General features: G+C 40.0%; 1 protein-coding gene across 5 annotated transcripts in view; it reads left to right on the top strand.

Annotated features, from left to right (window-relative positions):
- LOC131427411 (uncharacterized) overlaps window positions 1–15,078 on the top strand; it is a 281,665-nt gene extending 266,587 nt beyond the window's left edge. For 4 of the 5 annotated variants that reach the window (XM_058590573.1, XM_058590571.1, XM_058590574.1 and 1 more), the window contains 5 exons: window positions 2,411–2,550; window positions 2,627–3,754; window positions 3,838–4,041; window positions 8,426–9,774; window positions 12,149–15,078. In XM_058590573.1, the coding sequence (XP_058446556.1) occupies window positions 2,499–2,550; window positions 2,627–3,754; window positions 3,838–4,041; window positions 8,426–9,774; window positions 12,149–14,095 (4,680 nt within the window). In that variant the 5' untranslated portion in view covers window positions 2,411–2,498 and the 3' untranslated portion in view covers window positions 14,096–15,078. The remainder of the gene's footprint in view (window positions 1–2,410; window positions 2,551–2,626; window positions 3,755–3,837; window positions 4,042–8,425; window positions 9,775–12,148) is intronic. The other variant, XM_058590576.1, reaches the window with a different exon arrangement.
- The last annotated feature ends 1,405 nt before the right edge of the window (window positions 15,079–16,483 follow it).

The following is a 16,483-nucleotide window of genomic DNA, read 5'->3' as shown; positions in this document are numbered from 1 at the left end:
GCTCTATAAGAAGCAACATGCACAAGATGATTTATAGGGTTCAGAGATAATGATTTTGATATGAGAAATGAAAAACGCGAAACAATTTTGAAGACGCCGAATCGCAAGCAATATTGGATGAAGATGATACTTCTATTCATAAGCGAATGACGGCAATTTTAAATGTGACACAACACACAATTTCTGGCCGGTTAAAAGCTATGGGAGAAGTCCAAAAGTGTGCGAAATGGATGGCACATGAATTGAATGAATGACAGATGAAAAATCGAAAAATTAATTTGTTACGTTACTTCCTGTTCAGTTTATGTTAATTTGAAGAAAGGTGCGGCATCTTTCCCCACTCTACCCCACGTTGAATTAACGGGTAAAATCGAAATAGGTCTGGCTGGACCCGTCTGTCAGACCAAGGATCAATAAACTGACTTAGACTGGTGTCTACTTCCGATAAAACGAGCACAATCTTTCGATTCCAAGTAATTGAGAGCAGGTCATTTCGCCAAAAGTCGTTATGCCAAATGCCATTTTATCGAAAGTCGTTTTGCCGAATGGATCATTTCGTCGAAAAATTAATTTCTCCGAAAGGGACATTTCGCCAAAAGAGACATTCCGTCGAGAGGGACAATTCACCGAAAGGGACATTAAGCCGGAAAGAAAATTTCGCTGAAAGGGACATTACGCCGCAAGGGACATTTTACCGAAAGAGACATTTCAACAAAATGGAAATTTCGCTAAAAGGGACATTTCGTCGAAAGAGAATTTTCGCCAAAAGAGGGACATTTCGCCGAAAGGAAAATTTCGCTGAAAGGAACATTTTTCCGAAAAGGGTATTTCGCTGAAAGGGACATTTCGCTGAAAGGGACATTTCGCTGAAAGGGACATTTCGCTGAAAGGGACATTTCGCTAAAAGGGACATTTCGCTGAATGGTACAGTTCACCGAATGAGAGATTTCGCCGAGAGGGACATTTCATCGAAAGAGGAATTTCTTTGAAAGGGATATTTCGCTTAAAGAGATTTTTCACCGAAAAATGAGAAGGAGTCGAAAAGCACATTTCGCCGAAAAGAATATTTCGCCGAGAGAGACAGTTCGCCGAAAGCGACCTTTAACCGAAAGTTATATTCCACCGAAAGAGAGTTTTCGCCGAAAGGGACATTCAACTGAAAGATACATTTCGTCGAAAGGGCCATTTCGAATGCATTACACATGAAAAAAGGACAGCACATGAAAAAACGATATAAAAAAGCCGCATATAATATTTTTCCATTTGCACTCAGCAAACGAAAAATACCGCAAAATGTGCCTGGTAGATAAATCAATGCAAATGCTTTGATGCTTAGTAGCAAATAAAGCCAACAAGTTTTCTTTCAAATTCCATTGTGAAGATCTTGGATCAATATGAAAAATTTAATCAAGTGGATTGGTCTTATTGGATTAAATGCGGGGAAATGAATTTATTCGTTGTTTGAATACCTATTTTAGAAGTACAGTTGTAGGTCTTAGCGTTTTTATTTTAAATCGATTCGAATACGATACAATTGTACGATTCGGTGAAATGACCCTTCCATCTTATCAAGCAATACTGTTTTATTAGTTAGTGCTTTTTGGTTTCAAATCTTTATATTTTAACCGTTTATTCGTTTCTCGACTCAGGGAAGATTTCGGATACTGTTTGCGGGATTAGGAATTGCGTGAAGCGCAAGGAAAAACTATAGACGCTAATACCGAATTCAAGATAGCTTTTAAATCATTATTTCTCTCAAATCAAAAAACGAAAATCAGCCTTTCCACTCGGACGTCCACTTTTCGAAATATGTTTTATTTGAAGTGTTCATGAGTTTACATAAACATTGCCTCTGATTTTGCATTCATAAATCACTTCGGAAACATGCTGGATGATTAATCTCTATCATGTAAATACACGCAGAAAACTACAATAAATTCAAAGTCTCCGCTAGTTGTTATCTACCTCGTTCCATCACTATCATGTCGAAGAGAAATTGAGTCATGATAAATAGCCTTCATGTTTTCGTTCTCTAGATCAGTGGTATCTATTATTTTTTTTACAAGTACGTACAGCATTACTCACTCATTCAAAGATAACAAATCATATGAAAAATGTAGTAGGTAACCACAATAAACAAATGCAGTTGGTTGTTACCTTTCATGATGCAATAATGTACGAAAACAAAACAGATGAGTTCGAACACTTTTCGCAGGCGAGACTTTTTTGATACGAGTCTGATGTTAATTACGAACATGCACGTTTCTGTTAGTAAAACCCCAGAGTCCAAGATGTTATTCTACACAACAACATAACCGCAAACGGAAGAACCAATTTCCCTCAATTGAATCAATCAAAACATGATCAGTTAGTTCTGATTAATAACAAATTTCATTTTTTCCTGTTTCAGAAATTCCCCGTGCTTCAAACTATGTGAGTGCCAGGGCACCCGCCAATAAACCATTCCCAAAGAACGCCTTGAAGCACCCACTGGAAAGATGAACGGCCTATCCACCCTGAATCGATTGCTTGGCAAACGAAACAAAGATGGTAAGCGACAGTCAAGCCCCCGTCAAACTGAATAATTTTTAATCGAACCGTTTTTTTTTACTTCGTCCACTTACAGTTTCCAAATCCACCTCGAACCTTAGCCGGTCGACCTCCAACCTGGATACTTCTAGTCAGTACAATAAAATTGTCCCGCTGGCCGCAATGACCAATGCCCCGTTCGAGCAAACATTCCGGATAACGGTTCTGCTGCCGCGGGATCAGCTGTATGTGGCCCGAATCGGGGCCAAAACGAGGCTCGCCTCCCTGATGGAGATGGTCTGCAGCGACAAGCAGTTGGACGCGACGAAGTACCTTTTCCGTCATCCAGCAGATTTCCATCAAGCGTTCGAGCTGGATCTGACCATCGGCGAGGTCGGGCTGAACGAAATTCGTTTGATGTCGCGGAAGGAATTGGAACACTTGCAAAATAACGAGTACAGATTGAGCACAAGCGACATATTTCGGATGCATCAGAAAAATTTCCGCGAAACTTCCATTTCTTCGTCGGATTTGAGTCGAACGTCCAAAGTACCGCTGAAAACAACTAGTCCGTACAGTTCAACGAACTCGCTCAACTCGATGGATTCGTCGGGACTGAGTTCAAGTTCACGGGGTGGTGTCAACGGAAATCAACACCACGCGCCGGTGGCGCCCATGCGGAAGAAACGTTTAGCGCCCCGACCACCTAGTCAGAATTCGATCCCGGAAAAAGCTCCACTGGAAACCACCGTCAAAGATGAGCACCTGTTCAAGGAACCACAATTACCGCCATATTCGAAGAAACATTTTCACGTTTCTTCTCCCAACCTGTATGGCAAAGATTCGAAAAGCGCAGATTCTTTGAACAATAACAACAACAACAACAACAATCATGACACCAATAATTACAACGGTTCCAACGGCAACGGCCTTCATACGGAAACGGTCGAGGAAATGAATAACATCATCAACACGAAAACCTCTTACAGTACGCTCAAAAATCGACCAACATCGATGTACATTATCCGTGAGCCACCGGAGACGGAACTCCACAAACAGAACGGAAACCTTCAGCGATCGTCCCTGAATGGTACCGGAAACAGTCTGGTGGACATTGTCAACCACTCCCGCACTTCGTCCAACTCTTCCGACGTCAAAGATCCACGTGACTTTCAGGAAGGTCCGCAACAGCATCCCGAAACCAGGAAGCGGCTCAATTCGAATGGTTCGAATTGATTGTGCTTTTTCCTGTCAGCTCAGATTTGAGCATTGCTAACCGTTGCCTTTTTTCTTTCTATTGGTTTTTAGCGAAGAAAACAAAAGCTCCGGCCCCACCACCTCGAGGCGTATCGTTGGGACCGAAATACGCGGAACCAAAAATCGTTCCAACTCCATCTCCGAGGGCACCCAGCAGGACAGCGACGGGTCCGGATGGAACCCGGGATAGTGACACGATTATCTCCGAGACCGATTCGAACTTTAGCGAAGCCGATGAACTGCAACGGAACAAGGGTAAGTTGATGCGGCTTCCGAAGGGACCGGGGCAAAGACAGTAGCGTAGGAATACCATGGATGGAAAGATTCGATGCAATTTATTTTACCGAATTTTCACAAAGATCAACACAGGCTCAAAACTCAACGTTGAGCTTGTACACGAATAAGTCTGAATGAAATAACATCTTTAAAACCATGCCAGAGAGCCATGTTGGGAAATCGAGTCAGTCGGTGTCAAAAATTCAAATGTTTGTCGAAAAAAACTAAAATCGGCTGTGCTTACCAGTACGTAATTATAAATTATTTACGTGTGGATTTTGTGCGCAATTGAAATGATAATTTCTTATTTGGCAAGCTATTTGCAGCTTTGGACTAAAGCAGTGTTGGTGATTGCCGAAAATTTGACAGAAGCTGCTATATTGCTATCTATATTGTATACAACGTTTTCAATCCGGTAGAAGATGCTACAAGAACTCGAGTCTCTCAATGCATGAACCGTGAGAGAATTTTGCTACATTTCTTCGCTCCATTTCATACTCAGAGTATTTCACGCCCTTAAAAAAAAATTTACAGTCTGATAATGATCATTGCTGTATGGAATTTCCCAAGAGAGAATCGCAAGTTGACAATTATCGCAGAAGATCGAATCGATGATTCAACTTGATGATTCTCATGCTAGGTTGCAATATTTCAAAACCCTTGTGTGGAGCATTCACAGACATTTTCATAGACACAACTTATACAAAGGTTATATGCACATAGTTAGAATAAGCGGCAATAGTAAAATGATTCTATCGCAATTATCAACTGCCTGTATAGAATCGGATCGCGAAACGAGAATAAGCGACCGTTTGTTGCTTCAGAGAAGATCCCCACAGCAGCGTGCTAACCTTTGATTCTCAGGAATGTCATCAAGAGAAATTCGCTCTCGCACTGGTGTCGATTCTTTGTTAAATGAGCCATGCCGGGTTTTTTGTTGTTTCGATGATTTCCGTCTCTCTTTGATGGCACTGATTCAATCGTTGCCAGTGAACGTTCTTTGATACGATAAAAGCCATCCTTGGACTAAAGTTCAAGTTTTCGTCACAAAGTACAGGGCTTAATATTGTCACGCATTCTGAATGAAAAAATCCAATCCAACATCCTCATATTCGTTATTTTACCAGAACAAACGAAGAGTTTCTCATTGCCAACGTCACTCTTTCCTCTATGACAAGATAAATCCAAACCAACGTCCGCAGAGAGAATCAGCAGAATTTCAATGCTCATTTTTTCATCGATGTGTTGAAAATCTGCAACGCTTGACTGTAAAGAGTGTCTATAATAAATGTAAATAGAAGTAATTACATCCCAGAACCTCTTTGGAAACCAAAACTACTACAGATTCGAGTACCAATAGGTAAAAGTCATTGTCAATCGTTTTCTGTCATTATCGATTCTCAAAGCTCCAGTTGAATATCGATACTGCACAGTATGCAATATTCACTGAAAACCGAAAATGACTGAAAGGGACAAGGAAGGAAAGAACACAATTTTGAAACTATTATTCCGCTTATGTCGTTGACTACGCATGGATTAGTTTGCATAGTTTGCGTTCTCGTATTGCAAACTACGAAGCTGAGAGTGACATTAATTTCATGTCACTTTCGTCTATTTTGAGTCAGTGAAAATGACTTATTAGTGAGACTGCAAATGAGACTCGAAGCTCTTGATAAAAATTACTAGGTTGTGTACTCGACACGATGACATGAAAATTGCACAAACAACCTTTTCTACGGTATTATCGAACCGCGCCGAGTGCAAATCGGTTCAATACTGAACACTGCCAAATGAGCAGTTGACTATTCATCGAGCAGGTTTCATGCATGACGTGAAGCCTTCCTATACCGACAGAAGCAGAACTGTTACTGAATTGAATGCGAGATGTGAAGGAACCGTCGGCCGTGTTCAAGAATTTTCAATTTTTTGTAAGGCAATTGAACACTAATTAAAGTGAGCTAAAAAAATAACACCCTCTCCAATTTCTCTACAAACGTTGCTTATTTTATAAACTTTCTGAAACCGTATACAGTGGCGTATCAACCAAATTTGGCGCCCGGGGCAAAATAAAATTTGCCGTCCCCATCGTTGGTTTAGCGAGCAAAAAAAAAAAGCTAAACTCCATCTCCGGAAAGATGACTTCGACGAGCGAAAAAATAAAACGATCCCAAGGATTGGTTTGGTTTTCTGATCATGTTTTTTCCAACACTGGCATTTGCTTCCAAGTAAAATTTCCAGTTCCAGATTCAAATAAAATATATTTTTGAATTCGACAAATAGTTTTTCTTCGAAGTAAATATCAAATGTGTTTGAATCGAAAGGAAATGAAAATAAACGCTGATTCAACAAAAACTATTTTTGAATTCGAAGCATAATATTTTTAAATTAAAAATCAATTTTCTGCGTGGAGACGTAATCCTGCTCGCCGGGAATATAGGTATTGTCTTGAAACTTCACACCCTCCAATATCAAATAATTGATGTTGAAACTGACTTTATTGAAGACTATTTGATTGTTTCGCTACATATCATAAAAGTTTTACCTAAATTTACAGTACATCTAGTTTTAATAAGTTATAAGGAGTAGAATACAAAAATATTTCTATATCAATATTTAGGTATGTTTCAAGAATCCGCTAAGAAATTAAAGTCAAAAACCGTGGGTCTGGTTGAGCCCCGCTTTTTGGTCTGGTGTAGCACCGCACAGATAATTCATTTTCGAGGCACAATATTATTTTATTTTTCTCGTAATCAAAGACACTCATGAATCTGGATTTAGCACGAAATAAACATTTAAAAACTCTAAACAGACAATTACAATGCACAGAAATCAAATATGTCCAAAAAATCAGAAAATCAAAAAAAAGCGGGTGGCTAATGTCAGAGACATAACTGGAGGATGTGAATACGAATAAAACTGACATGATTGTTTTTTCTAGGTCATTGAATTTGTGAATTTTTGCAACATTTACTGTTTCGCTTCCGAATTCTATACATTAATGAACTGAAACTGAATTAAAGAACTAAATTCGGCTCCGAATTCAGTTGCAAATTCAATACAAGAATTCAGTTCATGAATTTTGTTCTAGAACTCTGGAAATGAACTAATTTTTAGAATCCAAGTTTTGAATTTAATTTTAGAACTGAATTCTAAACTTCCCAACCTGAACTATGCGACTGAATTCGGGTCCAGATAACAACTATGGTTCAGATATCAGTTAACAAATTCTGGTTCGGAGAACGGATCTAAAATACAGTTCCAGTGTCCAGATCTAAAAGTCATATTATGAATTTTGTTCCAGAATCAGAATTCTGTGTTCAAATTCCGAACATAAATTAAGGAACTAAATTCAGTTTCAAAATCAAGAACCTGAACGTTCATACCAGGCAGAAGGTCGTTTTTTTGTTGCTGTTGGTGGAAGGTCCCCAACACGATTTCCAGTTCCGTCTAGCACACAAGATTCTTGATCGATGTTCGAAAAACTTAAATTTTGTGAAAACTTAATTTTTGAGTTATTGATTGTTATCTCACACTGTTGAAAATTTAATCATAAATTGCTGATCAGATTTTTGATGGCATGGAGAAAGAATTATGTTGTTGCGTTTAGTACAACACGAGATATTCACGATTAAGTTCTACCCATTCTTCCATAGAGCGGATTTTAAAAATACGGCTTATAGTAAAGTAAGACGTATTCACGAATAAATTATCTCAGTAAAAAACGTAAACGTTTTGACACGAACACGATTGACGCCGAACTGATTTGATTTGAGCATCATCCAGCAAACTGATGGATTGAGATAGTTCCTCGTTTATAAGATATTTGAATTCTCCGGTTCAACCCTGTGTCCGGTTTCCCCTATATATTTCAATTTAAATTGGTAGGTGGCAAAGGCAGTTCAATTTGAGCTGCTAAGCTTTCAGAATTATAAACTTATATGTACATTAGAAACAGTTGATTAAGATGTTAATTATTTTTTTCTGTTAAAATCTCGAACTTTCTATGGTGACGATTTGTCATCATCTTTTGAAATCATCAGTAGCATTTGCTTTCATCTTCGTTTCGAAGAGTTTTCGCTTAACTAGAGCCTACTCTATTGGTCGATGTTCTGAACAGTTTGGTAGATTGACTGTTTTTGGCATGTATTTGTCCTCTTATACCTTATACCGTCCCATGACGGATTATGCATAGTGGCGAGAGGCAAATTCAGCCCAAAAATGTCCGAAATTTGGCGAGAACATGTTTTAGATTATACAATTCAATACATTTATGCTGAAAGTGTTACAATCCTACGAAAATGTTATAAAATTATACAATCAAGATAATTACAATAAAATTCTGCTTTCTGTTCATATTTTACAGAAAACGTTGAAAAACTGAACGCGGTCAACAGCACCCATCAACAGGGGATTACAAATGGAACCACTTCCCAGCAGCACAACGTGTCCAAAGTGATGCTTAATGTAGAACAACCACCAACCGTTACCAAACCTACATTGTCTACTTTTGTCCCGGAAAAAATTGTACATAAACCATCGAACGGAGCATCTTCGGTGTCGATCAAAATTGTTAAAGATTCAACCGCCGCCACCACAAATGGTCACCATCCAGAGGCGTCGACCAATTCAAAGCCATCCACTCCGATTATTTCAAAAGTACATATCGTTCCCTCTCGGGAACAGGGCGTTTCGGTGGACGAGCCCGAAGAGTCCAACGATCGACGGGTTTCGAATGGCGATAACAGTTCCGATGATGATATCAAAATTTACAATATTGAATCCGGTCAAGAAATGCGGATTCCCGAAAAGAAGGACTTTCCTCGATCGCCAACCCCACCACCAGCCGAGGAGGAAGAACAGTGGACCTATACGCTGCCAGCTCCACCAAAATTCGCCGATTCGTCCATCAAATCCGGTGAGTACGACGAAAAGCAACGGTTTTTCGATCTGCAGTCAACGTATGTGGAAAACACCACGTTGGTTACCGATCGCATGACGATCGTTTCCGATGAAACGGAGAAAATTCGGCCGATAATTCGCGAAAAGGTCCTGCTAGATGAAAGTTTGATATCGATGAACCATGAAAAATGCCCGTCTCCGACGGTAACGCTGACAGCAAGCGAGGGTAACAGCAGCAATGCCAGTGAGAATGCCGGTAGAGAAATTTTGATTTCGTCCGAATTTGAGAACGGATATCGAGGCGGAAGTGAACTACGCGAATCAATGATTCAAACATTGGAAAAACGCAGAGAACAACTTAAGGAAAGTGAGTTGCAGGATTTGAAGGAATCGATCGAAGGTGGTAGCAGCCGTGCTGTGCAGCCTCAGTCACAGTCAGAAGAGGCAGAAGAGACCAACGAGAGTGATATTATGAAATGTGCCAAATTGAACGAGGAAACGATGGTCGATGATTACACTGTGATGGTCGGTCGGGACAATGGTAGCAAAGGTAGCAACGGTACTACAAAAACAAGCAAGCCTTTGAGCGAGGAGATTAGGAAAATCGAGGTTATTAGTGAGTTGAATCAGGTCATTAAAGACGAACATGGTTTGAAGGGAGTGCTGAATGGGAATCGTATTGAGGAGGAGGAAATTCCCGGGGCGAATATGAACAGTTTGAGTAATTTCAAAATTTCGACCTACAACAAGATGGAAGTGAGGGAAAATGGCATCCAGCAAGCTGTCAAAATGGATTACGGCCAAGAGAAAGAGGTAAGTATACGGCAGTATACATAATTTATTATACGGATTTTTCGATTGAATGGGCTTCGTTCGAATCATAGCTACCTCTGATTTTGCTACCGTCATTATGAGTAGAAAAAACAAAACGCTGGAATTGAGAATAATAAATATAACATAATTGATAAAGTGGAATAGTCGTCTGGGTGGAACGATGCATAAAATTCAATTATACATAATTTTATATGCATGAAATCAAATGCATAGTCAAATCGAGAGTTATTGAGTTCAACGTCTCCCCTTAACATGACATATATGGTTATATGTCTATTTTATTGCAATGTATATTAAATTAAAATTTTTCAAAGTTCTGTTGGGTGTTCAATCACAAGTGGTGACTTTTCAGCCCTATTATATACATGATTTGGTTATTACCAGTAGGACATCGTTTGCTTCCACAACTCTGTTATTTTTTGTAGGTGAAAATAGTAGACCTACTTGTAATGTTTCAATAGGGATTACTCTATGGTCTGAAGGTTGTTTTTGACAGTGTTAAGTGACGCCTCTACTCAGTATTGTTTGGCAAATCATCAGGAATAGGTTAACTCCAGGACAACGCTGTCAAATCGTGGAAATTTATTTTCAAATCAAAATTTCAATTTAAACTGTTTATAGAGCACTATACTAGAGTGAATTTTATGGTTCACATAAAAGCAATTCCAGGAATGAGTAGACGAAAAAGTGAGAAAATCAGAATCGACCTTCTCCGATTTAGATGAAACTTTGCCCACGGCTTCAGTATGCCAAACCATAAGTTTTTGAACCGATTGAGAGGTCAATTCGACTCACGACTGATTTTTAAAAAGGGCGTATATATTTTTGCATTTCACAAAAATTGCCTTTTTCAAATCGTTGTAACTCGGAAACCGTTAATTGTACAAAAATGGCGTCCCGAGAGAAGTTGTAGGGAACCGATTGGACACTCTAAAAAAATATACACGGAAAAAAAAATTGATTTCGCTGTAAATAATTCACAAGTGTTAGATATTCAAATTTTATTCGATATACTGATAATATTAGACTACAACAATGTAGCTGGCGCACCTTCTTGCGAACGTTCCTCATTAAATTCCGTACAGACTTCTTGGCGACAAATTTTGACACAATTTTTCAACCTTTTTCGAACTGTTGAATGGTTTCGGCTGCCGAGACATGTTTCCTAAGATGTGCCTTCGTTAATGCCCAAAATTCCTCAATTGGTCGAAGTTGTGGGCAAGTTGGTGGGTTCATGTCTTTTGGGACGAAAGTGACATTTTTGGTAGTATATCATTCTACCGTTGATTTCGAGTAGTGGCAAGAAGCAAGATCTAGCCAGACGACAACAGGATCCTTGTGGCTTCGAATCATGGGTAGAAATCGTTTTTGTAAACATTCCTTGATGTATATTTCGCTATTCATTGAAGCAGTGGTGATGAAGGGTTTCGAAATCTTACCGCAGCTACAAAATGCTTGCCAGACCATAGTTTCCTTACCGAATTTTTCGACTGCAATCGATGTCTTAGACTGGTTTAACACTTGCCCTTCTCGCACCGTATAATATTGTGGTTCCGGCAAGGATTTGTAATCGAGTTTCACGTAGGTTTCGTCGTCCATGATTACGCAGTTCAAATTTCTAGCAAGAATCGTATTGTACAGCTTTCGAACCCTCGGCCTGATCGATGCTTCTTTTTTCGGACTACGTTTTGGTTGTTTCTGCTTCTTAAAGGTTCGAAGATTCAAACGTTCTTTAGCACGAAGAACATTGACTTCGAGGTGCCCACTTTTTTGGTTACATCCCGAACTGAAACCTCCTTCTTTTGCTCGAACGCCTTTAGTATACGTTATCCTCAAAGGTGTTATCCTCACCGAACTTCCTGATTGCATTTCGCACGGCTTTTTCACTTACTCCCTCCATTTTTGCTATCTTTCTCAGTGACAGTCCGCGTTCTGTGCACCATTTGTACACAATTTTTTGACGTTGTTCTGCTGAAAGTCCATGCGTTTCGAAACAAACTAATGAAAACGAATAAACAATTGCATAAGTGGTTAGAGAATAGTGTAAACAACTGGACGCAGCCATAAAAATTGACAGATTCTGAACCATTGCGAAATGGCAGCGGTTTTTGGTTGCGTCCATACTTTCTGGGACAGTCTTTAGTCGAGCTACTTCTGAAACACTTGTGCTCCTCAATAAAACCTATCTTTAAGGGGTTGAGAATCTTTTTAGGTATTCTCCGGTGAAAAATTCTTCTTCAACTGTCTGACTCGTTCCCATGACATCACGTTAGGTCCCATAACCTGATATAGAATCAACGGTTACTGAGTTCAACAACAATGTACAAACAAATTTTTTTTTTCTCAATTTCAGGCTACACCAACACCAGAATCGACAACAATTTCCGACGAAAGCGAAGAGGATAGCAACGTCGTCGTGCGACGTAAAATTTCCACCGACTCAATCCACCGTCGCAAGCTGAGTAGTGACGAGGAGGATTCCACTAGCCGTGGAACCAGCAACGGCAGTATCGGTTTCAACAATAAAAAAGATCCCGGTCCGGTGAAGCGCCGGAGCTTAACCGTACTGAACAACACTCCCAGAAACATCAACCGGTCCGATTCGTTCCACTCGACCCGTTCGGACTACATTCAATCGTTGCACAGTGCCAATGGGTTAAAGCTGACGCCCCGCAGCACATCGTACATTTCGTTGATTGGCGCACAAAAATTCGAAAACCGTTTCGCTGCGACCAACCGTCGAAAGTCGACCAGCGAGATGAGCATCTGCGATTCACCTTCCCTGCAAAGTTTGGAGGTAATCAAAAATATTCTAAATACTTCGAGGAGTAATTTATCCGCTATGGAAAAACAGTCGGAACTGCTGGAGCAACAGCAGACGGAGGAGATAATGCCGATGGCGGCAATCAAGCGTAACAGTTTTACGGACATCTCGACATTGGTTCAATATAAATGTGAAACAAATCGAAGTGGTTTGACACGGCGGGAAAGTTTGGTTGAGAAAAAAATTGATGAACTGCACGATAAGCAGTTGGATGAATACGAGGAAGAGTCTAAGCCAAAGGCTAACGTGGACGCCCCGATTGTTTCCAAAATTGAGGATGTAAAAATTATTACAGCGAACGACTCGAAACATGTGACAAATGAACGAGTTGTGGATGTTTCCAATGAGTCCAAAAGTGACGATGAGAAATTACAGAACAAACAACTGTCGGCTTCGATCGTGAAGCAACCGCAGACCACGGTCGTGAATATTACCACTACGAGTACGACCGTTGCTAGTACTGGTACTAGCGTGACAGTCAATGCGGCAAGTCACGAGAATAACTCGACAAAGGAATGGAAATATCGCGGCCCTCCAACAGTCAACTTTACCACGTGGAGCGAACGTCCAAAAATCGATGTATCTATAAAATCCGACCGGGATTATCGGTTTGGAGGTAGTTCAACGCTTCCGAGGGGCTATAAAAATGTAAATAATACCACCAAAATCAATCTGAATGGTCCCTCTGAACCACTGGTAGAAAAATCTAACGGAGTCGACTGTTCGGATTCTCAACAACAAGTGCCATTGAATGCTTCGGATGTCTCAGGCAATCCCCCATCGCTGGATGTCAGCAGGACCGAACCGGCGTCCGCCCCCAACTGCGATAGACTCCCGATCGTTCGAGCCGTTGAGTACAAGAAAAACGTTGTACCACCTCCGATCGCCCAGAAACCCATTGATAAGCCTTATTTCTACGAGACCTTTTCGCGAGCACAAGCCGTTCCAAACGGAACGGCTACCATAAACCGATTAACGCTCGGCCATAATAAATTCCAGCCGGTAGTGCGTGGTTTCAAACCGATGGATGAGAAAGATCTGAATGCCAGAAACACACGGCCCGTATCAATGATCGAATCAACGAACATTTCCACAGCCATCTTGAAAAGTGCTCCAGCTCGAGTTGAGAAACTACCTCAACCAGCACCAACCCTTCCGTTCGGTCAGAACACGCTCCGTCGAACGGGCCTGAAAGATAAAATTCTAGCCCCAGCTGCCCCCGTACCAGCGAAACCCAATCCGGTACAGGAACCTACGGTAGCCGCAGTGAAAGCAACTCCGCAGGCAGTTGTTGCTCCACCGCCTCCGCCCGTAGCTCCGAAAGTGAGCACACCCGTTGTACGGGGTGCCATTGTTAAGAAACAGCTTCCAGCCCCGCTGGAAGTAGACTCCCGTGGTGCCCTACTGGATGCGATTCGTAGCTTCAGCAAAGACAAACTACGCAGGAATAATTCCACAATCGAGCAGACGCAGTAAGCATTGACTTACCATTCATCGTTGTAAAGCATACTTGCTGTTTGTGGGATCCCAATTCTTATCCGAACTTTTCCCAAGGCCAACTGTGCCTGTGAGGTTAAAGCTAGGATGCTGTAATTAGCCGTTATTAATTTATTACTTTGTTATTTTCCTCTTCAGCCGCTTACAAATCTTCACCGAAGCATACTCTATTACAAATCTATTCCCTCCTTATTTCCCGCTTACAAATCTTCACCGAAGCATACTCTATTACAAATCTATTCCCTTCTTATTTCCTAATAAAGCCTAATGAAAAACAAACAACAGGTTTAGTTCGAGCACACTTTGTGCAGGTTACACCATACACACATGTTATTAATACGGGACCAAAGGTAAAAGGTGTTTTATAAGCCATTTTAAACGGAACTAAGTCGCTGGTCTGAAGTGCAGTAAACTTCAGTGAACTTCCGAGCTAGGGGCTCGGATGCACAACTATAACTGAAAATTAGAATGAACATTTTGTAGTGGTATGAATTGGCCACAGTCAAGCATACCAATCTGTTTAACAGATTTAAGACTAATAATATCGATAATACTAGATAATATAGATACTGCTATTTCGAACACACACACTAACACACATACAAGTAAACAATTTAAGTAACACTCGGGTATTAAACATTAAATTTGTTACATTCCATTGCTGATGTTTACCCCCTCATTGCTTACAACATCCGGCGGGTGCCATTGGTATGCACCATTCTAGAGAACCGAACACCATTTTAGCACATGAACTGGAATGCTAAAAAAATCATCAGTCATTAATTAGTAGATGTACTATTGATATTTAGTTATAATAGGGTCGTATTTGTGAAAACAAAACAAAAAAAAACATTCAACTTCAGTTACAACAGTGGATGTCCGTGAAGGTAAAGCCGGATGTCCAGATTGTATATTGTTTTATTTGAACATATTTGGTAAATAAACTGATATTATACTAATAATAGTGTTCCTACAGTCCATTCGGTAGAAATCGTATAGAGAACAACTTGAAACATGGTTAGCTTGTTCCACGATTGTGTTATGCTTATCGTCTCGATTTGGAGTCACCACACTCTCGGTCGCTCTCTTTTTCGATTTTCCTCCGATTCATTGTTCACGGCTGTCGACAAACTTTCTGCGAGCCCCGAGGAAGTCTATTCAGGCGAGTACGTCGGTTTTTCACGAGACGCGAGCAAAATTTTGAAACTTAGGTCCTGTCGTTACGATGCCATTTAGCACAACTGTCGAGTAAATATCAAAATTAAACAATAGGTAGTGTACAGCTGAAGTAGTGTATACTGAATAAATACATCTCTAAAATGAATGTAGTATTTTTAGTTAAAAAATCAATTAGTAATGTAATGATGCCTTTTCAAATCACTCATATTCTTTTATGTAGTAACTGCAGTATTCGTCAAGATACGTTTTTTAAATTTTGAAAGAAAACAAAACAATTTAAAAAGTTTTGAATCCAATTTAGAAGAACTTTATTACGATTTTTTTACATCGACCCCCTTCATCCTGTAATTCCGGTTAATGAAATCGAGTTTTCTGGAAATCGGAATTAATAAATCAAGAGCTTTCATTCGAAACTAAGTTTGTTTAAAAGTTACATTTTGTTGTTTTATGCCACTATTTCAGGAACTCTCGGACTCCGAAGTCGGTTCGTTCGGTCACCATCTAACTTCAAGGTTTTATACGTTTTATCTTTACCTGTGAAAAGGAATTACTGATAAATCCTACATCTGATCGGAGACCACTTGTGTTGCAAACCATAAGGATTCAGCTCGACGAGATCGGAAACGTTTTATTTATCCAATCGATTTTCTTGGTGATAATTAATAATGATTTTAACAATCTTAAAGACTGTCCCAGAAAGTATGGACGCGCTTTGATTTCGCTGTAAATAATTCACAAATTTTATTCGATATACTGATAATATTAGACTACAACAACAGAATAATATTCTCAGCATTTGCTACTTAGCCATTGTAGACTAGCTGGCGCACCTTCTTGCGAACGTTCCTCATTAAATTCCGTACAGACTTCTTAGCGACAAGTTTTGACACTTTTCCCCATCTTTTTCGAACTCTTGAATGGTTTCGGCTGCCGAGACATGTTTCCTAAGATGTGCCTTCGTTAATGCCCAAAATTCCTCAATTGGTCGAAGTTGTGGGCAATTTGGTGGATTCACGTCTTTTGGGACGAAAGTGAAATTTTTGGTAGTATACCATTCTACCGTTGATTTCGAGTAGTGGCAAGAGGCAAGATCTGGTCAGAAGACAACAGGATCCTTGTGGCTTCGAATCATGGGTAGAAGTCGTTTTTATAAATATTCCTTGATGTATATTTCGCTGTTCATTGAAG

Source organism: Malaya genurostris, chromosome 2, assembly GCF_030247185.1.
Source record: "Malaya genurostris strain Urasoe2022 chromosome 2, Malgen_1.1, whole genome shotgun sequence".
Classification (NCBI taxonomy): Eukaryota; Metazoa; Arthropoda; class Insecta; order Diptera; family Culicidae; genus Malaya; species Malaya genurostris.
Note: the sequence above shows the minus strand (reverse complement) of the source record. Positions and strands in the feature narration are given on the sequence as shown.